We start from the raw sequence: 24,081 nt of genomic DNA on the forward strand, positions 1-24,081 counted from the left end.
CTCCCCTTCCTCACTCACATCAATCCCCTGGGAAGGAAGGAAGCTGGCAGGGCCAGGTGGGTGCTCACGGAAGGGGAGGAGGAGAGGTGCCCCGACTGTGTCCAGGGCTCAGGGATGCTGTGGGGGGGGGCAGACAGCCACGGGGCCCCTCTCTGTGCCCTTCAGCCTCACTCAGGCAGATGCCTGCGCTTCCCTTCCCGGGAGACGCTGCAGCAAAGGCTCCGCCACCCCCCCAGGCCTGTGTCGCCAGCTGCGGGGAGCACCAGCTGTGGGGAGCACCATGTGAGCTCCGGACAGCAAGCCCGACCGCAGGCCCAGCGCAGGCCCGGCATCGGGAGGCTCTCAGGCTGCAAGTGAAGCGGGGGTGGCCGGCAGAGTCGGTGCAGGAGGAGGGCAGGTGGGGGAGACTGGGCAGGGGTGAAGGGCTAGAGCTGCCCCCCCCACCCTGCCTCGCCCCCCGCCCACGGGACGCGGGGCCCCTTGTCACCCAGTGGGCTTGGCCTTGGGATAAACCTCGGGGTTTCCCAGCAGGGCTGGGGGCCCCCTGGTCGAGTAGTGGTGGTGGCTGTCCCCCCACCATTCTGCCAGGGGAAGGAGGCGGCCCAAGGACGGCCCCTGAGCCTGACCCAGCCCTGGCCAGCCCCGGCGGCAGGCCACAGCGCAGAACCACAGGGTAGAAAAACCTTGTTTTATTCAGCCCAGGCCTGGGCGATCTTGCTCTGTGATATGGCCAAAATATAAAAAATAAAAACCAACAACCGACAAAACAACGTTGTAGAGAAGAGTTAAGTACAAAATTGGGCCTGGCATCCGGAATCCCTGTGGTTTCGGTCTGCGCTTGCTCCCTGAGGCCGGCAGGGAGGGATGCCTGTGGCTTCCAGCTGCCCCTGCCTGGGGTGGGGGCTGGGCCCCTTGGGCCAGGTCGGGCCTGGCGGGAGGCTTCCTGGGGAGCCAGGCCGGCTTTGGAAGTGGGGGAGATTGGCCGTCTGTCCCTCCTCGGCAAGATCAGGATCTAAGGAAAGAAAGAGAGTGGGTCAGTGGCGGGCTCTGGGGCAGGCCCCTCATGCAGCCCAGACAAGGCTGGCCACCGTGTCGCCGGCGGAGGGATGCCCTTCCCGAACCCAGATCCCAGATGGAGGGAGGGCAGGCTGTGGAGGAGCCCCCAGCCCCAGCCTCCAGGAGAGGGGTGTCCCGGCCTCAGCCACGCACGCAGGGGCCGTCTCAGCACCACCCTTTCCCCTGGCCCCCTGTCTTCCAGGCCATTAGCAGAGCTGCTACTGTCTGGAAACACTTTCTTGTTTTTTCTAACTCAGTGCTTTTAAAAAAAGCCTTCCTTCCTCCTCTTCAGAAATATGATCGAAAGCCACAGGCGTCAGTCCCGTGGCCTTTCTGGGAACACTGCATCCAGCTTCCTGTGCGCTGGCCCGGCTGCCCGCCTGCGGTCAGGGTACCAGAGACGCTCTAATAAGTCTTGATTGAGCCTTTCCAAGCACTTATGTAAAGGGCCTGGAAAGAAGGGCCTCCGCCTTCCCTGGCCCGCAGGCCCCAGGGGACCAGAGGGGGCACGGGGCTGCTTCTCCGCCCGGCCTGTCGGGGGGCCTCGCTCGTGCATGGGCGGGATGGGCAAGAGAGGGACGTGGTTCCCTGCCTCTGTGCACACCCCCGGCCCCCTTTTTGCCGTGTGCCCCTTTCCTTCCTCCTTCTCCTTCCACAGAATTGCTTCCCAGAAACCCTCTACCATTTAGGTGACCCCTGAATTGGGAATGGCTGAATGAGACAGGCCCTGAGGAGGGAGGTTAGAAACTCAGACCTAAAAAGAGCCAAGTTGCCAGGGATGGGGCAGGAGTCAGTTGTTTTAGACGTATTCTGTGACCTGGACAATTCTGATCAAATTCGATTTATGAGGAATCTAATTTCTAGATTAGAGGCTGCTGTTCTCATTTTCAATATACAGAGGGTGGTAGTAGTGGTGGGGTGTGTGTGTGGTGTGTGAGCAGTTAGCTTAGTGGGGGCAGCTGAGGATGAAAGGGCGGTCTCTAAGTGGGTCCTGACTCTGATCACACGTGGAGTCTTAATCCTGGACACACACTGAGCTCTGACCCTGGTCACACACTGAGCCCCGACCCTGGACACATGCTGAGCCCTGAGCCTGGTCACACACAGAGCCCTGATCCTGGTCACACACTGAGCCATGAGCCTAGTCACCTGAGCCCTGACCCTGGACACACACTGAACCCCGACCCTGGACATACACTGAGCTCTGACCTTGGTCACACACGGATCTCCCCCCATCCCCTCCCAACACACACGGAATCTCAAGCCTGGTCACATACTGAGTCCTGACCCTGTCACACACAGAGCCCCCACCCCCCCGGCACACACTGAGCCCCGACCCTGGTCACACACTGAGCCCCGACCCCAGACACACACTGAGCCCTGAGCCTGGTCACATGCTGAGCCCCGACCCCAGACACACACTGAGCCCTGAGCCTGGTCACATGCTGAGCCCCGACCCCAGACACACACTGAGCCCTGAGCCTGGTCACACACTGAGCCCCGACCCTGGACACATGCTGAGCCCTGAGCCTGGTCACACACTGAGCCCCGACCCCAGACACACACTGAGCCCTGAGCCTGGTCACACACTGAGCCCCAACCCTGGACACACACTGAGCCCTGAGCCTGGTCACAGGCTAAACTTCATACCTGTCAATCATTCCTAAGCATATGCTTTTGTTTCTCCGAGCCCTGAAATCTCTGTCATTTGTCCCGCAGCTGATGGACTGAAGTCTAAGACTACTCCTGTTTTGCTTTGTTTTTGTTTTAAATGGAAAAGACTTGCTTTGAGCAACTCAAAGGGTCCCCCCGCAAGTACTTCATGTGGGAAATCAGGAGACAGACTGAAGACAGGCAGCGTGGGACACGGCACCTGAGGGCCCTGCCCTAGAGCTGTGTGCCAAAGGCCTGGCCCAGAGTTCTTCAGCTGCTTGCACAGCTGGGCCCAGGCACTGGTGACAGCTCATTCCAACCAGAATCAGGGCTAATCTGGGACTGTTTAATTCAATTGATTTGACAGAGACACAGCTGCCATTCCCTGAGCACCACCAGGAAGGCTTCTCCAACACCAGACATCAGGCCTTGATCTTTTAACCTCACAAGCCTACGTGGGAAGGGCCTAATTTGTTGTTGAGAAAAGTAGTTCAGAGAGGTGAGGCGACCTGCCCAATGTTCCAGAGCGAAGAAGGCGGAGAACCAGGCTGCAGACCTCCCCCCACCCAACTATGCTGCTTCCTGCTGGTTCCCATTTGAGAACGCTTAGGGAGCCACACAATCTAGCCCCAGGTCCACACCCCGTGGCCAGAGCCCCCCTGGGAGCACTCGGCTTGAGGCTGGCACGGATGGGGCTCCACCTGCTTGGCTGTGGACTGGGCCTGACTGCAGCCCAGGGTGCAGGCGCGGTGGGTGGTTGGTACACCGCCCCCCCCCCCCCCCGCCGCCCTGCTCCCCAGGTAGGAAAGGGGCTGGGGCAGGGAAGGTGGTGGGTGAGCACTCACTGGACAATTTTGCAGTTTGTGGTAGAAACATAGCGACCTGTGTAGTGGATGTTGCAACGCACCACATTGTTGGTGAAGTCAGACTCCAAGACTATATACTTCGGGTTCACGTGGACCTGAGGAGGAAGGGATCCGGTCAGGGGGCCACACCTCACCTGGTCAGCAGGGAGGGTGGTGGGGGTGCAGACAGACATGGAGGAGGCTGGGAAACGGAGAAAGACCACTTGAGACCAAGAGCTACGGAGACAGAGATACACTGATCCAGAGATACAGCCTGTAGTCAACAAAACACGTCACCAGATCTTATCGGAAGAAGGGAAGCTTCCCCAGAGCCCGAGCCCAGGCCAGCTGGGGCCTGCGGGGTGCTCAGGGTCAGAGAGGCTGAATCACTGCCCCAGTGGTGAACGAGGGATGCACGGGGACCCGAAGCCTGGTTTCCCGGGTCTGAAGCTGGGACCCTCTCGCCACACGTCCGTCGAGAGGAGCCGAGGCAGGGCTGCCGGCTGCCAGGTGGCCTCCCCTGCCCTGGTGCCCGAGATGCCGGACTCTCACTGAGATGATGGCCCAGGTGTAACCTTCAATGCTGGACTAACTGGCGAGGGGGGGTGCCTCACTGGGGTGGGCCACACCCGGCTCACACTTGCAGAACACCGAAGAACGTGTCCCTTCTAAATCCTTCACACTCCCCACGGGCAGGAATTGTGCAGGACTTATGTGGCCTGAATCCCTGGTGCCTGGAACCCAGAGGGGCCTTTGTACAGGTCTGGCGAGTGGATGCACAAGGGAAGGAAAAGAATACCCCCGGCAACCCTGGCCCCTGGCCGCCGAGCTCACTGGGAGGCTCCAGGGACGGGGCTGAAACCGGGGGCGTCCGGGTTGTGCGTTCTGAATGCAGCTTTGCCGGCGGGCCATGTTCAGGCAGGTTAAAGGGCCGCCCCAGCCTGGCTTCACCGCTCACTGCTCAGTCTTTGCTTCTCTCTGGCGTGCAGCGGCGGGCCCAGGGCGCCCAGCACCATGGTTCCCGGCCCTTGCTTTGTGCGGAGGAGGAGGAGGCAGCAATCTGAGGGCCCCTGGTGAGGCCGTGCGCAGCCTGCGTGGAGGTACCACACTGGGCTGTGTGTCCTGAACATGCTTTTCTCCTTTTTCCCAAGGGAAGTGGCATTGGGGTGAGCATACTGGAGAAGCGGTTCAGGCCAGAGGGGACTCGGTCACAGGAGCCCTTGGCTTTGCAGGGGCCTCTCTCAGAGAGCACCAGCACCCTCTTCCAGATGGCACGAAGCCTCCCCTGCCTGCGGGTGGCACGGCGGGGGAGCGTGGGTGCCCGCACAGCTTTCTAAGTCACCTAGGGAAGACAGTCTCACTACCTCCTCCATCACCACACCTGGGCCAAAGGTTCCTGCTTGTCTTTGTGGCCAGAGAGGCTCTACCTGCCTGAGACCCAGAGCCTCCAACGGGAAGAGGAGAGCTCCCCGTGAGGTCCAGGACGGCGCCTGTGCTCAGCAGCTGGGGAAGCGAGGGCCCTAGAGGCTGGAGCATTTACGGCAGGGGCAGGAACACAGAGCCCGAGCAACAGGAGCAGCAGGAGGGAGCACCCCAGACCAGGAGGCCCACCTTGAGGATGTAGTTCCCGGGCTGCACGTCCGTTATGTCAATCCACTGGCAGTCGATGTCCGCGTTGTAAGTGTCATAGCAGCCTGGGCTCAGGCCCTGGGAGGAGGGACAGGGGTCCAGGCTGCGGTGCTGTGCACTCCCCAGCCGCCCAGGGCCACGCCAGCAGTCTGTGCCCCTCCTGCCTCCCTCCTTAAGCCAGCTGGGTGGATGCACCAGAGAGAAAATAGGGGTGCAGAGCAGCCAGGTGGGTGGGCCTGGACGAGGGGGATGCCGGGAGAGTGGGCTGGAGGAATGGATCAAGAGATCCACTCTGTGGATGCCCGGACCGACCGCCAGAAAAGGGGGATCTGGGTGGACAAATGGGCAGCAGAACACTGTGCCATCTAGACTTCGTTGGAACGTTCCTTTCTTTCCATGGGCAGCCACGCCTGGGAGCCACGCAGGAAGGGGCCTGCGCTGGGGGGTGGGAGGGATGTGTGAGCAGTCCCCCAGGGCCCGTGGTGGTCTGGGGGCTGATGAGAAGACCCTGGCTCCCACTGGGCTGAGGGGCCAGGAGCCGTGGGGCTCCTCAGTGCTCCCCTGGGCAGGGCTCCCTCCTGGTGCTCCCGAGTGCCCGCCCCCGCCCTCTCCCGGGCCGCACCTGTGTGTGAGAGGTGCAGGCGTAGCGCTTGAGGTTGCCGAAGTCACACGTGCTGTCCTCCAGGCAGAAGCTGGCCTTGTGGCCCTCGGCCACCTTCTTGCCTGTGGCTGCATCCAGCAGGTCATAGTGGCTGAACTCATCCATGCTGTGGTAATGTCTGGGGGCAGAGGACACGAGGAGAGAAGGGGGCCGAGTCACCCCTGGGTTCCTGAGCTGGCCCTGGTGAGCCTGCTGTGGCACGGCCTCCCATCCCCCGTGGGCTCCCGGGGCTCTGTGGTCCCCTGGGTCCCCCAGAGCGCTGTCTCTGGTGCTCCCCACCTAGCCAAGTCACCCTGGGGGAGCACCTCCCAAGGACCCCACATTTCTTTTCTGGGCTCCCACCTGTGCTAGCCTCCCTTGGGCAATTTCCTGTACTCTAGGCATTTCAATCCCGTAAGACCGAGCGTCCTGCAGTCTAGCTTTTGCTAAGGGACTCTCGCCCTAGTGCTGGATCCGTGGCACAAAATACCTCACAGGTGCCCCAGCAGCACCTGCTCCTCCCAGAGCACTCCCGGCGGGAGGAGCTCAGGCCCCGAGGTCCTGGGCCCACAGGAGGGGCCCCACTCACTGGTGGCAGCTGTGCCACTCCCAGGTGTGCCGCGGCCGGTTCGGGAGGAAGTCCGCGGTGCCCTGGTTCTTCACGCGCTGGGGGAAGCGCAGCAGCACCCGCACGTCGTAGTCGGTGGCCTCGGGGGCATAGGCTGTGCTGCAGGGACAGGTGGGGAGAAGAGTGAGGCCGGGGACTGTGACACCGATGCCCAGAATGGGCCCACTTGTGCCTGAAGAGCCTCACAACGGACTCTCGGTACGGTGGCCAAAGCTCAGGCCCCTCCCCGTCCCTCCTGAGCACACGGACTTGGCTGTCCCCTCCCTTGTGGCCTCCACCAGGTGCTGGCAGCTACCAGTGAGGTCTTTCCAAAGTGGCATCTGGCCAAACAAGGACAGTCACACCTGCAGGTGATTCTCAGCTGGGGATGGCCTTGGGGCGTGGGGACATAGCAAAATCTTCGGAGGGCTTTTCAGAAGTGGCCCTGCCCCTATCCAGGAGATTCTGGACAAGCGGCCCCTCCTCTGGATGGAGCCCAGACGGTTGACCAAAGTACGCCATGTCTCAGGTGTGGGCCCAAGAAACAGGCTTGGGCTCTCCAGTGTCCCTCCCTTCCGTCCGGGGGTTCTGGCTTCGAACACTGTTTCTCAAGCCGACTTCAGCCCTGGTAATCCATACTGTGCCCAAGCAGTTCATTTGATCCAGATCTCACCCAGCCTCCTAGGTCTAACTCGTTTCCTCCTCCAGGAAGTCTGCCCTGATTGCCTCACTGAGACAAGTCTTGACTGCTTGTGAACTCAATGGGTGAACACAATGTGTGGCCTGTGGCTGTATCCAGCAGGTCATAGTGGCTGAATTCATCCATGTGGCCCAGCCCGACACCACATGCCCCCTGAACGGGGTCGGTAGGACCAGGCCACCTTTCCCTGACTGCATGGCAGCAGGGTCAGCAAGCTGCCCTTGCCTGTTCAGGGCTCACGGGCCTGCTGCAGACCGCCTGCTCCCAGTGTCCTTGCTGACCCCTCTTTCCCAACTGAGACGGGCTCTGTGAGAAGAGGAAGGGAGGGAGAGAGGAGCGAGGGGCAGCAGCGAGGGGAGACACACGCACGCGCACGTCGGGGAGCAGCCTGAACTCCCCTTCCGCAGAGGATGCCGACAGCTGTCCTGGCCGGCCTCAGGGGCACTTCCCTGGCACTCACTACGGTCTGGGTCCTGAAGCCAGAGGCAGCAGGCGGCCAGCTGTAGGGATTAGCTCTCTCTGAGGACGTCTGCACAACAGGCAGTGTCGGCTGCCAGGACGTAAGGCCCTTGGCCTAGTCTGGGGGAGGCTTGGAATCTGTCTGGGTCTGGGCTGGAGCAAAACATCCTCCTTCCCCCTGTTCAGTCAAATCCTGCCCTTCTGTTCGGCTCCGCACACCGTGGGAACCCGTCAGGGCCTGAGGTCTGGGCCCAGCTGGCCGCAGACTCGTGGGGAGACTTGGCGGGGTGCCCTCCCCTCGTCTGGGCTCAGCCCAGCCCACGCGCTCCGGACTCTCGGTGATCTTGGGGGCCCGGCCCCGCCACTGCCCTCTCCTCCTCTGACCTCCCCCGACAGCTCCAGCCTGGGAGCCAGCTCTTGGCCCGCTCCCTGCGGCTGGCTCCTGTCATCGGGGTGCCTGAGGGGCCACTCCCCAGTGGCCCAGGACCTGGGCGGGCTGCCTCCCCTCTCCAGCCCATCCGCACAAGATGCTCCATAAAGATGGGGCCGTATTCTGGCTTTGACTCACACCCCTCAAAATTCAGCCTCGGTGGCCTGCCATGGAGGCCGTGAGGTGCTCCCTGCTGGAGGGATTGTAGCGGGGACACGACCATGATGCTCTGTTCCAGGGACAACTGAGACGCGAGAACTGGATGCGCAGGCCTACTGAGTACTTCGCTGCACCCCCTTATCTGCGGTCTCACTTTCCACGGCTTTGGTTACCCACGATCAGGGCAAGGCACTCTGAGCCAAGGACGCAGTGAGCAAAGCTACATTCTGGTGCAAGCGCCCTGTCCTGTTAGGGATAGACAATGCCTTGCAGGGAGCTACTCTGAGGGGCTTGGTGGGGAAATGTTGAGATTCCAGAGGGCTTCCCAGATACTGAAAAGTAAAAGTAAATAAAGAATTAAAAAAAAAAAAGCCAGCAAGTAATTGCTCTCCAACGTGGAGGGATGTCCACAAATGAGGCAGGACGATGTAATCTCTAATTCTTTGAGCACAGGGAGATGTCCCAAAAGCATATGCATCTGAACAGAATATGCGAGGTTAATCAATTCCGAAGCAAGCTCTGCAGGAGGCACTGTCGCCTAGGGATAAAGCAGAGCTGGCCTCGCTCCCGCTCCCTTCCCGCGGTCTTGCCAACTGGTCTCCTTCCCGTCCCGATTGCCGCACATACCCAAGGCCTCTCAGTCCCGGTGCCCCCTGCCCTGCTGGAGAGCTACACCTGCCCTCTGTCCCGATGGCTCGTTCCCCCACTGAGCTTCCCTGGGTCCTTGTGGGAGCACCTTCTCCTGGGGGCAGCTCAGGGTGGGAAGGCCTTAGCTCCTCTCTGCTCCTCAATTGCCTGCCTGCAAAGGGCTGGTGTGAAGATTAAACGCCACAGTGAGGTTCCCTGTATAGTAACCTGTACGGAAAAGCTTGCCTGTTGCCTTCCCCTCCTGGCTCCCCGGGGGCAGCCGAGACTCCCAGGCGAAGAGGGCAGGGTCACTCGGCTTGGAGGCAGCCTGGCTGGCATGAGCACGGGCTCTGGGGGACTCCCAGACACTGTCCCCACATTCCATACTTCATCCTCTGCCCCTTACCTGGCCAGACACTTCTCCTCCGCAGCACAGCGCAGGGAGTAGAGATGGGCTCTCTGCACATAAGTGGATGCTTGCACGTAGTTGGGGTCCGGGACCAAGTCAGGGAGACCTGGAGATGGAGGAGAGACGGGGGAGGGGGAAAGAGTTGGCTTCGAGGGGCGTCAGGCTGGCCGCGGCTAATGCCCAGAGATCTCCCCGACCTCAACCACCCTCCGCCACCCTCCTTCCTCTACACAGGCTGTCGCCTCCCCCAAGAAGCCTCCTCACCCGAGCGAGGGGAATAGGGACAACTATTCCCTCTGGGCTCAGGTGTGGGCCGGGTGGCTTGGGGAGCAGGGGCCCACTCCTGGAGCTCCGTGCTGCGGGGGCCTCGGAGGCCCCCCTGGAGGAGCTGGGACACGAGCGAGGTCTGGGAGGCAGGGTGGAGTCTGGAAAGCCAGCGAAGGGGGAAGGGTATGCTTGGCGGGGCGAGCAGCATGAACAGGGGCCTGGAGGCAGGGCTGCGTGAACCAAGTGGTTTCCTGGCCTGGGCACTCCCTCCATGTCCTCGTTCCCCAGGCTTCTGGGCGCCAGCCCCCAGATGCCCTCTGCAGCCAGCATGCTTCCCGAACCACCGGGAGAGCCCTGGGCTCTGGCCCCAAGTGGATCCTGGAGACCTCACGGGCAGAGCCAGGTGAATGTTGGTTGGCACAAGCGGGGCGGGCAGGAAGGGAAGGGCAGCAGGGAAACATCCGTAGCACGGGCTGCTGACAGGGCAGAATTCCTTTCTTCTTGCCAGCAGCCCCCACACCTGATCACACCCTCCCCTGGCTGCCTCCTCTCGCCTCCAAGCTGAGAGGCCCGGAGTCTGCTCAGACCCTGCGGTCACCTGCTCCCCAGGCCACGCTAGGGGCCAGCGCCCTGGCCATCCTGCCCCTCCCCGGTCTCTGTGCATCAGCTGGCCCCAGGGAACAGGTATTAGGAATCAGCAAAAACCAAACTCAGGTGTCCAGACCCTCTCTGCACTGGAACCATCTAATCTGGCTGCTGGCCGCGCAGGTTGGTAGGTGGGCAGGGGCCTCCAGAGCCCTGGGCTCTCCCCCCGTGTGGCCACGGACTCCCGGGTGAGCGAGCCTGGAGCCTCTCTGTCCCCTCGTCCTCAGGCCTCAGGGATTCTGGCCGTTAAGCGAGGACATGAGGCCACAGGTTGCTTTTCAATTTCTTTCAAGCCCTTGGTTCTTGGGGGCCAAGTGAGGTGCGGGCAGGGAGTCACACAGGCAGTATTCCAGCCCCTCTTCTTGCTCCCCAAACCCTCTGCTCTGTTTTCAGGTCCCCAAAGTGAGGCTGACCCTCACACACGCGCATCCTCTGGGCTCCGAGACCCCAGCTCAGCTCGCCCTGGCCCCGGGGCCTTGGCCCCACGCGGGAGCCTGGTCCAGGCCGCCAATGTGATGTCACCTACTCGGAATGAAGAGGAAGCTTGGAGCACAAGGGTGGGTGAGGATGAGGTGGCTCCTGGCTGAGGGGGGCCGTCTTGGCCAGCCTAGGTCCCATTACTCAAACTCCAGGAATGCCTGCAGTCATTTCCCCAGGGATCCCTGGGCCCTCAAAGCGAGGTGCACCTCGCTGCCAAGCTGGTTCTCCCCCTCTGGTCCCCCGGAAGCCTCTGGTGGGGGGAGGGGAGGAAGAAAGGACCGGTAGGTCCCTTTCCCCATCATCAAAGCGCCTTTCCCGCAGCAACGTGTGGGGGTGGATTAGCTGGGCCTGAAGCCTCATGAGACCCAGTTATTTGGCACCAGCCGGCCTGCCTCCCCACCCCAGGCCCGGTTTCAATAAACAATGCACAGATGGCTCCTCAAAGCTTTTCTGGCCCAACCCTTCCTCTCTAGGCCATTCTATGAGCCGGCTGTGCCGTCCAGGGAAGTTAGGAGAACCAGCTGCGAAAGAGGCGAGAGGTACTTCGGGCCCATGACTGAGCCCTGACCCTGGTCCTACATGAGGCCAGACATACTAAAGGCTTTTTTTTTACCTATCAACAACTCTGAACCTCAAATTCACGGTCTCCAAATTATGTACCAAAACCTTTGTACTTAAAACAGTTTTGGGGCACCCCGGGTGGCTCAGTGGCTTAGCGCCGCCTTCAGCCTGGGGCGGGATCCTGGAGACCCAGGATCGAGTCCCACGTCGGGCTCCCTGCATGGAGCCTGCTTCTCCCTCTGCCTGTGTCTCTGCCTCTCTCTGTGTGTCTCTCATGAATAAATAAATAAAAACTTTAAAAAAAACAGAACTGTTTTTAAGGAATTGCTTTGACCTCATTAATCCTTTTTATTGTAACGGAGTGGGTGGGTTTGGGTATCTGCAGCATCTACACGTAGGGGTTCTGGAGGACAACCAGCGACAGAACCCCTCAGAGCTGTCCCTCACAACGGGGGTCCAGGCCCTGGCCATAGATGACCACCTTCCTCTTACTGCTGAGGAATCTCAGGTTCACCCCTATTCCAGGAAGTCCTCCCTGACTGGTAGCGACATTCCAGGTCACACAGGCTTCGGTCTCACCACTAGATCTGTACGGATTTAGAATTAGATCTCGTCTTATTTACCTGGGTTAATTCCCCCCAGACTCTGCACTCCCTGAGGGCAAGAACCAGGCCCCCCCACCCCCCCTTAGCGAGCAACTCGCCAGGCTTTGGGGCTGACGGACTGCCCTGTCACATGGGCCTGTCTGCTAGGTTTCTTTAATAATTAGTGGCTTGATACTTTTCTGTTCCAACCATGGAGTGCGCTTTGCATCCTGTCCCGTAGGAGGCACGAGGGTACACGAGGTGCTGGAGGGACCAGGGCTCAGAGAGGGTGATGAATTTGCCCATGTTACACAGGGAGTCAGGGCAGCCCTAGGCGAGGCTCCCCACGCCCTCCTAGGACTCCCTTTAAGACTCTTTTTATAAAAATGAACTTTTTGGAAGTATAATCTACACACAGACAAATTCAGACTTAAGGCATACACTTTAAGTTTTGACAAATAATATACGCGATGTGACTATCACCACCATCAAGCTACGTATTGTTTCCACCATCCCTGAAAGTTCCCTCCTGTCCTTCCTGGTAAATCCCCCTTTCCCCCTCCACCACCCCAGGTAATCACTGATCTGCTTCTTAATCACTGTAGATAATTATGCCTTTTCTAGAACCTAAATGGAATCACTCCTGGCATGATTTTATTTTCTTTGTTCTGTTCTCTCTGACCATCACAGGAGTCCCCTAAATGGCTCCCCATGGCCATGCTCCACCTCTGTCACACTGGGGGAAGTCGCTGGAAAAGACAGTAGCCCTGGAAGCTCAGGCTGGGCCCCCCTTACCCCATTAGAGGAGGGGATCCCCTGCAGAGGCCCCTGGGAACTGCAGGCCCCTCCCTCAGGTGGTGGGCTTCTCAGGGAAGGAACAATGCCTCCTCCTCCACCTGCTCTCCTAGGAGGTATTCCATCCACAGCGGGGGCCCCAGGCTTGGGCTCTCAGCCCCAGGGGGCTGGGAATCGGGGGTTAGCCCATGTGTTGGTAGAAGGGCACCCTCCCTGCCTTCAAGGGAAGACTTGGACAGGGGCTTGCAAATGTAGGGATAGGGGATTGGTTTGCGGTTTCTGGCTTAGGGGTTAAGGGTTAGGACCAGGCCCTCCAGGCCCATGTTACATGAAGTGCACCTACAGCTGCATCATGTGCTCATCCCCCAACCCAGGAAGCATGCATTTTAAGAGGAAGACCACCCCCCCCCCCAAGAGAGGGTAAGGCTTACTCAGAAGGCCAGGAGAACTCCCCGTTGTGGGGCTGTAATTTTGAGGAGGGGTTAGAATCTTTTATCCAGAATATATGGCATCATCCAGCCCTGGGACCTGGCACTGGAGACTCTTATAAAGTGGGTTCCAATGAGAACGTCTCCCAGAGACCCCACATTTCTCTACATGCAGAGACTGAATGAACTGTAACCTTAATGTCAGAGCCAAGTAACCATTATTGGGGGGCACTCTTCCCCAGAAACAAAGTGCTAACCATGGGGGTTGGGCACACAGGGATCCAGGCTGTATAGTCTAGGCCAGGGTTGGAGGCAGCGGGCAGTAAAGGCCCCTGGGATGGCTGAAAACAGGCTGCTCCCAGCATAAGTGAATCGGGTCCCAGGGCCATTCTGCAGGCAGCCTTGGAGGGGGGCCCCATCAGACCCTCCAGGCCTGGAAGACACAGAACCAAGGCAGTCTGTATTCCGGCTCCACCCCTGGAGCTTCCTCGGGGTGGGGGGGTGGGAACCCAGGGCCCCTTCATAAGGGGCTCAGGAGCTGCCCCGTTCCCCACCCCAGGCTGGCCCACATGTCAGCCTGTGGCCCGAGGCCTATCTTCCTCCTCCCAGGCAGGACCCGGCTGGGGCCTTCTCCGGGAAAGACTCCATCTCATCCAACCTCCCCAGTGTTCTTAGGCTCAGTTTCCCCATCTGGATGCCAGAGAGAGAACACTCACCTGCCCACGAGCACTTCTGTGGCTCCAAAAACATTTGGAGATGAAAATACTTTTCAGGAGCTACTCAGTCTGTTCCCTAGCCTCAGGCAAGAGCCCAGGACCTCTTAGAACCTCTACAGAAGATACTTCAGCAGCCCGGCAATCCTCCAGCTGTCTGACCTAAATCCTTCCTGCTCCAGGAAAACACTGCTTCCTCCCTCTCAGCGGCTCCAGGAGGCCACCGGGGCAGAGGGCCTGTGGTTACCTCCTGGTCACCTGCCCACGCCTCACCTGTTCCCCTCCTGGCTTCCCCCTTCCTGTGGGTTCCATAAACCTCGGCTCCTTTGAACTCTATCCTCCCCAGGCCTCCAGCTCCAGAAGTGGAATGCAAAATAGCCCTAATCTCTTGAGCCTGGGGCTGGAGGATACACAGTGCCCAGCAGAAACCGGTGGTGGCCTGGGAGAGATGTGTGGGGCGGGACGTCCTGGCTCAGCAGCGAGGCTGGGAAAGCGGAGAGCTCACGGCTCGCCCTGCATCGCGAGGAGCTGACGGGGCCTCCAGGGTGGGAGCTGACGGCTGAGCCCCGGGAAATCCTCATCTCATCAGGACATTGAATTGTCAGGGCTGGCCCGCACCTGTGTGACGAGGCGGCTGCGGGATTTGCTGGTTCTGCCATGAAGGGGCGCCCCCAGCCCAGGCAAAGGAGCTGTGAGCAGCCAGGAGGCCAGGCGGCCAGGCCCGGGACTGCCCACCAGACCTCTTCTGTCCTGGTCTGATGCCACGGGGCCTGGTCTTGGAATTCCTTGGAATTGCTTACACTTACACACACACACACACACACACACACACACACACACACACACACGGAGCCCTGCAGGGTCCAGTCTTTAGGCCCCGACTCTGAGCAGGGGATCTGGGAGTGTTTGTTCAGCTGAGAGGCTGCCCAGGAAGCCGGCTGGGCTGAACCTTTTGGGGGGGGGGTCAGCCACCCTCGGCTCTGGCTCAGCCCGTCTGCTGCCCCCTTGCTCCCTCACTCCCTTGCGCTCTTCCCCTCGCTGTGAACACAGCCCCCGAACCCGTTGCCCTCTGTTCCCCGTGCCCCGGCCCATACCTCCAGAAGCCTCTGTGGCTGCTTCTGTCCCCTGGGTCCCTCCCAGCCCCTCAGGCCCTTCCCAGTGACTCAAACTTTCATCTTTCTTACAAAACCTGCTCAGCCCACTGCCTTCCCATCTCAGCTCAGGGCACCTGTCTCCTTCCAGCTGCACAGGCCACAAACCTTCGTGGTACGCCTGACCTGTCTTCCTCTTACACTCCACGTCCAAGCCATCAGGAAATCCCATCACAGCTCCATCTCCAGAAGAGATCCTGAATCGGACTTCTCACCACCTCCGTTGTTAGCGCCCTGCGCGGCGCTGTCACCCCTGCCTGTGTCTCTGTACCAGCCTCCTCTCTGTCTCCCGCCTGCCTCCTCGCTGCCCATCCCGGCATACAGTCAGGGACCCTGTTCAAATGTCACTGCTCAGCTCGAAGCCTGCAGTAGCTCCCCAACGCTGGGAGAGGAAAAGCCAAAGTCCTCCTAGTGGCCTCTAAGGGCCTGCTGCCTCTCTGGCCTGCCTCCTATCACACCCCTAGCTCAAGTTCTGCTCTGTTCTAACCAGACCTGAATACATTTGAAACCCCCAGGGAATCCCTGCCTCAGGGCCTAGGCACTGGCGATTTCCCCTTCCTGGAATGCTCATCCTGATTGTTGCCTGCCTCACTCATTGGCCTCCTCTCTGCCCAAATGTCCCCTTCGTGAGGCCTACCTTAACCACCTTTGCAGCCTTCTCCTTGTCCCTCCCCATCCACGCCAGATTTCTAGTTACCTCTATTTTCCCACCATCTTTGCCACATTGTCATTTCCCCATTTATTATGTTTAGGCAGGAAAATACAATGTCCGCAAAGGAAGGGTTTTGTCTCTTCCCCCTAATACTCCACTCTAGACTGCACCTGGCAAGCAGTAAGGCCCTCAATAGTTCTGGAGTGGGTGATTTTCCTCAGGAGATGCCATCTCTTCTCCTCAACCAGAGGAGAGCCCCAGGGGGTGGGAGGGACTGCCCTTTGCCTGCCCCGCCAACTATGGGGGCAAAGCAGGTGGGAGAGAGGCCGGTGAGCTGGTGGTGGGCGCTTAGGCTCCTGAAACCTGTAACCTGTTTTCTGGCTGCCGGGCCAAGACTTTGGGGGAGGACAGGCCTGGGTCTGGGGCCTCCCTGACCTGTATGTGTGCAGCTTGGGGCCTGGCACCTGTGTGCCCTGGCACGCACAGGCGCGAAAACCCGCAGGGTCTGGTGGCCTCTGCCTGAGTGAGCAGACTTCATTATCAAGCAAAGGCTGAGGCGGATTCCAAAAGGCCTTTCTTTTGAAAAAGGATTAGCTTTGGGGTTGGAAAACCCATGGTTGCAGTTGGTCTGCAAGCAGGAGGAAGGGCGGGTTGTTTCCTGGGGCTTTGATGGCAAAGACCCCTGGGACCCGAGTCCCTTCCTGCTCAGGCGTCCTGACACCAGCACCAGCCCATTGCTAGGTGACACTGAAAGGCCCGGTTCCTGAGTGCCCATCAAGCAAGGGGGGTGGGGGCAGGGACCCAGGCCTGGCGCCGCCCGGTAATTGGGAATCCACACAGAAAGGCCCTCTGGGTCCAGCTGCCTGTGGCAAGGAGGCTGTTAGGTCAGAGCAGGGGGGGACCAGACCTGGCCTCGCCTTCCGGCCGAGCCGACGGCCTGGCTGAGCCATTGCCGCTCCACAGGAATGCCCGGCACGGGAATTGGAAGCAGGTGTGGGCTGCCTGCGCGGACCACCCGCCTCCTCCCCCTCCTCTCCTGCCATTCCAGCAGGGCCCTGGGGAGTTTTCCATGTGTTCTTGGCTCGGACAGGAGTGGGATGGACTCAGGCTGGGGCTACTGGCGCAGTGTGTGTGTGTGTGTGTGTGTGTGTGTGCGCGCGCGCGCTTGTGCATGCATGCACGCGCCCCTTCGGAGAGGAGAGGGCGCTGAGATGGGGACCCCTAGGGTTAGGAGAGAGGGAGGAGGGGGGACAAGAGGCCAGAACTCCTGGGTGGAGGGTGGCAACAGCCTGGTGCTACTACCCCAAAGGCCTGTGGGGCCTGCGAACTCAGGGCAAAAGTCCAAATTCTGGTTTTCCAGGGGGTTTAGGCCTGAGAGAAGCAAGGAGCCACCCAGTCCCTGAGGAGCGGGAGCGAGAGGCTGGGGCGGTCCAGCAGGACAGAGGGGCGTCCTGGCTCCCCGCCCCGCCGGGGCCTCAGGACCAACTACCTCCCGGGGCTGCTGGGGGCACAAGAGGAAACAGAAATCCTGTGCTTAGCAGAGCATCGGGTGCACGGTTGGTGTTTGAGAAATGCCAACTTCCATGACTATTATTTAAGACAGGAGCCGTCTCTTTTTGCAGGGATGGTGCAGCTTGAGACCAGGGGAGAGAGGATGTGGCTCTGCAACCAGATAACAGAGGAGACAGGAAGTCTGCCTGTGATGAAGTTGCCAGGGACCCTGGCTTGTTCCGACACTAGTGACCTTCGACTGCCAAACAGGGGAGCAGGAAGGGGACCCAGGTCCCTCTGTCTCCACAACTGGTCTGACCCTTTAAGACAGTTTCCTCGGCCTGAAGACTCCCATTTCCTTCTGAAGGAGTAGCCAAGACAATGTCAGGGAAGGAAGAAGGGAGGCCGGGTTGTGATTCTGGCTCTACCACTCACCAGCGAGGTGACCTTGGACAAGTCATTTAACCTCTGGGGGTCTCAGTTTACTCATCTGCAAAACAGGGATGATAAACAGTACCTAGGGTTGCCCTGGGGATTAAGTGACTCGTCAGCTCCAGGAAGAAAGGAAGACACTTAGGAAGCATGCTGAGGGCTTCTGACATAAATGTTCTGGAGTCTGGCGTGAGAATGGCAAGTCTTTGCAAACATCCCACTGGGAAGGGACTCTTTGCTTCCAAAGCCTCACAGATCCTCAGTCCCATCTCACCCTGTCATAACCAGTGCCTGGAACATAGCAGACGGTCAAGTACCTGTTTAGTTACCAAATGAAGGAGTCACTAAATGAGGTGCGTAGGACAAGCAAGAATACAGAAAGTCAAACAAAATTCTGCTGGTGTCAGAACTCCGCATCGGAGGTCATGCAGACACACCACCTGGTTTCACCACCAAGAGGCTGTGCCTGTCACCTTATCTATGAGATGGGACCAAAGACAGGAGCAGCTCATGGGGCTGCGGCGGGAATTAAGGGCGGTGATGTGCAAAGTGCCCATAAATGCTAGTGTCATCCCCCCTCCCCCGGTTGCAGCTGGGGAAACTGAAGCCTGGGGAGCTGCTGGAGGAGGCTGAGGTGCTCAGCCTGCCCCATCCTGCTCACAGGCAGGTGGCTTGTGGGTCCTCCCAGGGTCATCAGGGCTGGCTCGTTACTCTAATCCCGCCTTGGGGCTGGAACTCTGGACACTTTTTGGGGAGAGGCCGGCTCCTGTCCTTCCCTGCATCTACTCTAAGCCCTGTGGCGGCAGGGAGGTTACCTGGAGAAGGGGAGGAGGGGCTCAGGGGCTAGCTCAGGCACAGAGACGGAGCCAGGGAGCCAGGGCTGCTCTCAGGGACTAGGGGGTCCTATCTGGCTTCTTGGGTGCAGCGGCTAGATGGAGACGGGAGTGTGCTGGGAACACTGCTGGGTGTGCACGGAGGTGAAACATCCAGGCCGGGGAGCAGCCTGGTTCCCATGAGGCTGTGGAGGGGTGAGACGGGGGAGGAAGAGAAGGAGGTGCCTCTGCTTCCAGAGCAGTAGGCTAAGGCGTTTGTTTTGTGGTGAAGGCCTTCGGGAGCTACAGAACTTTCTTGAGCAGGAGAGTAATACGGCCAGCACTGCAAGGCTTTATCTGCCCCACATGTAGAGGGACTGGCCGGGGAGAGGCTGGGAGCAGGGGAGCAGGGGGGAGGCAGCCAGGGCTTCGTCCTGGGCTCTGATTGGCCGTGGGAGGACGGGGACGCAGGACCAGGCCAGGGAAGGCTGGCACAGCCATCAGCGATGCCCTGGGAGAATGGCCAGCGAGGCCGCTCCATGTTACTTTCCACGGGGTTGCCAGCGCCGGTGAAGCAGGCCGGGGCTAGGAGAGGGAGCCTGGGGGAAGAGCTGTGGTCTTCGGGGACCAGTAGTCCTCTTAGTCCAAAGACCACCAGCTCAGAGAAGCTGAGGCCGTGGAGTGGGGAGGCGGGGAGGGGAGGGCTGGCCACGGCAGAGGGAGAGGCACAGTGCAGGGGGCGCAGCTAGGCCTCCCCTAGGCCTGGAAGCCGTGGGCCACGCTGCAGGCGTCGGCCCGAATTTGCTGAGAGCCAGGCAAAGTATGTGACCCTCTCTGGGCCTCTGTTTCCTGGTCTTCTCTCCAGTTACAAGTTGCAGAGCTGGAGACAGTGGTATTGCAGGAGGCCTGGGCAGCCCCAGCCCTGGGTGGGAGGGAGAAGGTGCAGGCGCCAGAGGAATAAACCGGGCTCTGGACAGACGCTTGGAAACTGCCCAAACATGAAGGGACGTGGGCGGAGCGCACATGTGTTTGGTGTTGTGAGGACACGTCCACGCCCACACACATGGGCTGCCAGCACCCAGCCTCAGAACCCTGGGTGTGTGGCCAGGAGGAATGAGGTCAGTCCCAGAGAATCTGCCTTGGACTCCCACACCGGGCCTGGGGGTCTGAGCTCAAGCACAAGGCTTGGCCCTCTCTTAACGGGGATTTTCCATGGTCTGAGCCTAGCAGGGTGGGAAGGGGAAATCAATGATGGGGGAGAAAGTACTGCTCCTTCTCTGGTCTCTCTGTGGGCCCCAAACTAGCCTGCACCCCCATGCTCCCTCCCGCCTCCCACCCCATCCCCTCCATGACCAGGGGAAGGAGCACCTGGAGGGTGCCGATGGTCATCACCTGCAGCAACGCACAGATCCCTCCTCCTCTGGGAAGTCCTCTCTGGGCCGCCAGCCCCCACCTGGGGAGGCCCCTTATCTGGGCTCCCGCGCCTCATGCCCCGCAGGCCTGCCCCATCACAGCACTGAGGTGTCCCCTTTGCTATGCCTCTCCCAGACCAGGGGCCGGATCTGATGCTTACCAGCAACAGCAAAAATGCCTTTAACCCCAAATGAACGGTGGGGCTCAGGGGCAAGACCAGAGACACCGATAAGCCCCGAGCACCCCCACTCCAGACGTGGCCTTGCCCTGGCCGGTCGCCTCTGAACTTTAAGAACTGTCAGGCCAAGAGGGCCTGAACCCACTGGCTTGGAACGCAGGTGCTGAGTCCCAGGCCTAGCTCTGCCAGAGTGCTGGGGCATTGGAGGCCTCAGATTTCTCCCATGCCCTTCTGACTGAGCCCCACTTTGAGGTCGAGTATCCTAAGAAAAGCCTCACGAAAGCTTAGCACCCCATATATGGGTTGCCCTCTCCTCCAAGGAGCGGACGATGCCCAGCTTTTAGCACCCCCAAAAGAGCAAATCTCTTGGAGGCCCAGATGTGGGGGAGGCCAGTGGGCAGGAGGACGCATGCTTCATCACAGCACAGCAGGCCCCCCCCCCAACATCTAGCTCCTGTCCTGCGCCCCTGCAGGTTCTCCAAGTGGGATTCAGCACCCAACTTGAGTGCTATGCCATGGATGTGAGGGAGTGGGTGCTACCAGTGGGGACACACCTCTCCCCTAGCCTTGGGTTCCAGCAGCCCTCCCCCACCCCCACCCCCAAGCAGCAGCCTCTCACCCAGGTCAGTGTGGCTAGAGACAAGGCAGCAGTTCCTGAGCGAACACAGGCACAGGAGCAAAGGCTGGGGGTGCTGTGCCTGTACCCCCTGGGCCCTGCCGGGCTCAGCCCTCACCTGGTACGCCTGGCACAGCAACCTTGGCGTGGAGCACAGAACTGGGGCAGTGACTGCAGCCCGAAGGGGCTCAACGGAAAACCCCGATCGAAGCTGACTTTGGACTTGCAATAGCCACCTAGCCTTGGCCAGGCCACTCGGGGGCCCTCAGCACGGAAGCCTGTCTGCCACAGCATGTGTGGAGCTGTCCACCCGGAGGAAAGCTGCCGCTTCACAGGGGCTCTCCCGTAGGGATGGCTTGGGCCTTCCCAAGACAAGTCACAGTTTCGCATCCATCCCCACCCTCTCTCCCGCTGAAAATGAAAACGCCAGAGGGAGGCCTGTCTCCAGCTCCCTCCTGGGGCTCTCCCCGGAGCACCAGGACTACAGTGAGAGGAGCGAGCTGAGCAGGTATGGGCCTGGGCACCCAAAAGTAAATAATAATAATAATAATAATAAAATAAAAACCAGTAGCCAAGAGAAGTAGTATTTGCAGCAACACTTTTTAAAACTCAGAATCGGTGGCCAGAAAAATCTGTGACGGAACAAAATACTCAACATTTCAAATAAATACAGGATCAGTCCGCCTCTGGCCCCCATACGGCTCGGCGGGGCTCGGTTACTAATTCTGCTTGAAAGCGGGATACTACTCTGTTCATCACAGATTTTTCTTAGGCGTCTGCATGATTTTTGACCCAAGAGGCATTAGCATGTCACTTTCCTTGATCCCTGAGCTTTTTTTTGACATCCGCCTTAAATTTTGCGCCCGGGGTCGGTGCCTCGCTCGCTAGCTTGGCCAGCCTGGCCCTGGCAGTGTCCGTCGTCCCCCCCCCCCCCCCCCCCCCCCGCTCCCCGAGGGAAGTCCTGTCGTTTAGTGTGGACTGCGGCCTGGGCCACGAGGTGCCTCCCTGACCTCCTGCGCACGGCGGGCCAAGCTCACAGATGCTAGGGACTGGGATTTTGCTGCACGTCCAGGGGCATCCCCCCGGGGGGCCTTAGCGGACCCACCCGAGCGAGACCCAGCTTTACCCCTGCGAGGCTGGCGCTGCGGAGGGAGGGGGGCGGGTGGCAGATGCCCCCCTACTCCGTTGGAACCAGGGAGGAGGGCAGGCAGGGGGAGAGCGTCCTTCCCTTTGTCCCCAGCTGACCCCAACCTGCAGGTGCAGGGGCCTCCTCCCGCAAAGCCCGGCCAGGTGCCGCCTCTAGGGGTGCGCGCGGGCCTGGGGGCCCCGAGGCCGCGGGGGCGCGGGGGGGGGTCCCGGGCGGGTACTCACCGCGGCCGCTCGGGCTGGGCCGGTACACGCTGCCCACGCTGAGGCGCCCCTGCTGCGCGCCGGCCCGCTCGGCCCCGGGCGGGGGCGCGTCCGAGCTGCGCAGCGGCAGGTAGGGCGGCTCCGGCGCGCGGAAGGGCGGCTGCGGCTCGGCGTGGGCGTAGGGCGGGAGCCAGGCGCGGCGCGGCGCGGCGGGGCCCGCGTCCGGGGCGGCGAGCTCGGGGCCGGCGGCCTCGTGGTACAGGCTGTGCGCGTAGCGGCGGTCCAGGCCGTCGGGCGCGGGCGCGGGCGGCGGGGGCGCGTAGGGCCGCTCGGGGCCGGGGTAGAAGGCCTGCGGCGGGAGCTCGGGGGGCTCCTCGCCGCCGCCGCCGTAGTCCTCGTAGCGCGGCCGCGGCGGGAACGGGTAGGCGCCCCCCGCGGAGGCCGAGGCCGAGGCCGCCGCCGCCGCCGCCAGCGCGCCCCCCGCGCCGCCGCGGTAGTACACGTAGCCCTGGTCGTAGCTGCGCGACCCGGGGTCGTAGGCCTCGTAGTGGCCGACGAAGGGCGCCTGCGGCGGGGGGAAGGGCTGCGGGAAGGAGGGCTGCTGGCGGTAGGTGGCGGCGAAGGCCGAGGCCGCCACCGACGAGCCCGCGCCCGCGCCCGCGTGGCGCGGCGGGGACACGGCCGTGCGCACCCGCGCCAGCCCCGCGCCGTCCCCGACCGCCACCTCGCGCCAGTTGTCGGGCACCTGGCCGAAGCCGAAGGGGTGGCGCGCCTGGCCGCGCACCGTGTCGGAGCCCGCGCGCCCGGGCAGGGGCTGCAGGGGCTGCAGGGGCTGCAGGGGCTGCAGGGGCTGCAGGGGGTGCGCGGGGTGCGCGGGGTGCGGCGGGGCCTGCCTGCGCCGGAGGCCTCCGGGGCCGCGCCGCGCCGGGGCCTGGGGGGCGCCGGCCAGCAGCAGCCGCGAGCTACCGTCGGGGCGCGGCGGCCCGGGCGCCACGTACTCGGAGCCCGAGTTGAGCAGGCTGTACACCTGCCCGTTGTTCTCCCAGCGGATCAGCTGCCGCCAGCGCCCCGCGGCCGCGCCCTGCCCGGGCCGCGCCTCCTGCCCGCGCGCCAGGGCGCAGAGGCAGGCGCCCCACAGCAGGGCCCGCAGCCGGCCGCCCGCGCCGGCACCCATGGCGGCCCCTCGGCACAGCCCCCGCGGCGCGGCGCGCGCTCCTCTGCCCGCGGCCTGCACGACGGCTCGGCGCTCCGCCCGCCGCGGCTCTAGCTGAGTCCATGCCGGCCGGGCCCCGGGCGGCGCGGCTCCTCCGGGGACGGCATGGCGCGGCCGCGGGCGGGGCGGGGCGGGGCGGGGCGGGGCGGCGCCCGGGGCGCGGGGCTCTCGGCGGGAGAGGGGCTCCCGCTCCCCGCACCTGCCGCCCGCGCCGCGGGAACGAGCCGGGGCCGGGCGCGCGGGGAGGCCGAGGCCGCGGGGCCGCCCGCCGGGGCCTCCTCCGCGCGGCCCTACGGCCCGCCGGCTTCGAGCCGGGCTCCCGCCGCCCCAGCGAGCGCGCAGCCAAGCCGCAGACCTGCCCCCGAGCAAGGCGGTGAAGCGGGGGGCGGGGCGGGGCGGGGGGCGGGGGCGGGGAGGCCTCCAGCGGGGCCCTGGCAGGCGGAGCCGCCTCGACATCCCTGGGACCATTTCCCCCTGCCTTGGGCTCAGCATCCCTGGGCTCGGCCGCACTGGCTTCCCCGGCCCTGAAGGAGCCCCTAACTCCTGTTCACCCCCGCCACCCCCCCAGGACTCCCCGAGCGCCCCTTCCCCCGAAGCCAGCCCTAAGAGACCCCCCTTCTTGTTGATGGGGACATGCCGAATCCCCCCTCCCCCTGATTCTGGACCCCAGTTCCTTAGGCCTGAGCACAAAGGGGCTGGAGTGTCAGCTTTTCACCCCTCCCGGCACACCTCTTGGCCTTCCTCTCCTGATGGGCCTCCTTGGGGACATGCCGAATCCCCCCTCCCCCTGATTCTGCACCCCAGTTCCTTAAGCCTGAGCACAAAGGGGCTGGAGCGGCAGCTTTTCCCCCCTCCCGGCACACCTCTTGGCCTTCCTCTCCTGGTCTGTAGAACGGGGTGAGCCCCTGTAGAACGGGGTGTAGACCGGGGTGTGCCCCTGTGCCCAACAGAACTTGTGAAGTCACGGGAGAGGTCAGTTTCTCATGCATTGCATTGCATGAGGTTTCTGTTCTCTCTCTCTCTCTCTCTCTCTCTCTCTCTCTCTCTCTCTCTCTCTCTCGTCGACATAGCCTGGCAATAATCTGA

General features: G+C 61.7%; 1 protein-coding gene across 1 annotated transcript; it reads right to left on the minus strand.

Annotated features, from left to right (window-relative positions):
* Positions 1-674: 674 nt before the first annotated feature.
* Positions 675-23,043, minus strand: LOXL1 (lysyl oxidase like 1). The gene is made up of 7 exons (XM_055319862.1): positions 21,804-23,043; positions 9,212-9,320; positions 6,413-6,550; positions 5,806-5,962; positions 5,166-5,261; positions 3,555-3,670; positions 675-1,012 (listed from the first exon to the last, which is right to left on the minus strand). The coding sequence occupies exons 1-7, from the start codon at positions 22,954-22,956 to the stop codon at positions 1,006-1,008; spliced, it is 1,776 nt and encodes a 591-aa protein (XP_055175837.1). The 5' UTR covers positions 22,957-23,043; the 3' UTR covers positions 675-1,005.
* Positions 23,044-24,081: the final 1,038 nt, after the last annotated feature.

The sequence above is a fragment of the Nyctereutes procyonoides genome, unplaced genomic scaffold (assembly GCF_905146905.1).
Source record: "Nyctereutes procyonoides isolate TBG_1078 unplaced genomic scaffold, NYPRO_anot_genome, whole genome shotgun sequence".
Taxonomy (NCBI): Eukaryota; Metazoa; Chordata; class Mammalia; order Carnivora; family Canidae; genus Nyctereutes; species Nyctereutes procyonoides.

Excerpts from the sequence above, each read along its gene's own strand:
- LOXL1 (XM_055319862.1), bottom strand. The coding sequence starts at position 22,956 with ATGGGTGCCGGCGCGGGCGGCCGGCTGCGGGCCCTGCTGTGGGGCGCC. Across the intron at positions 9,321-21,803 it reads GCCCAGCCCGAGCGGCCGCG|GTCTCCCTGACTTGGTCCCG; the intron begins GTGAGTACCCGC and ends CTCCATCTCCAG. Across the intron at positions 6,551-9,211 it reads GAGGAGAAGTGTCTGGCCAG|CACAGCCTATGCCCCCGAGG; the intron begins GTAAGGGGCAGA and ends CTGTCCCTGCAG.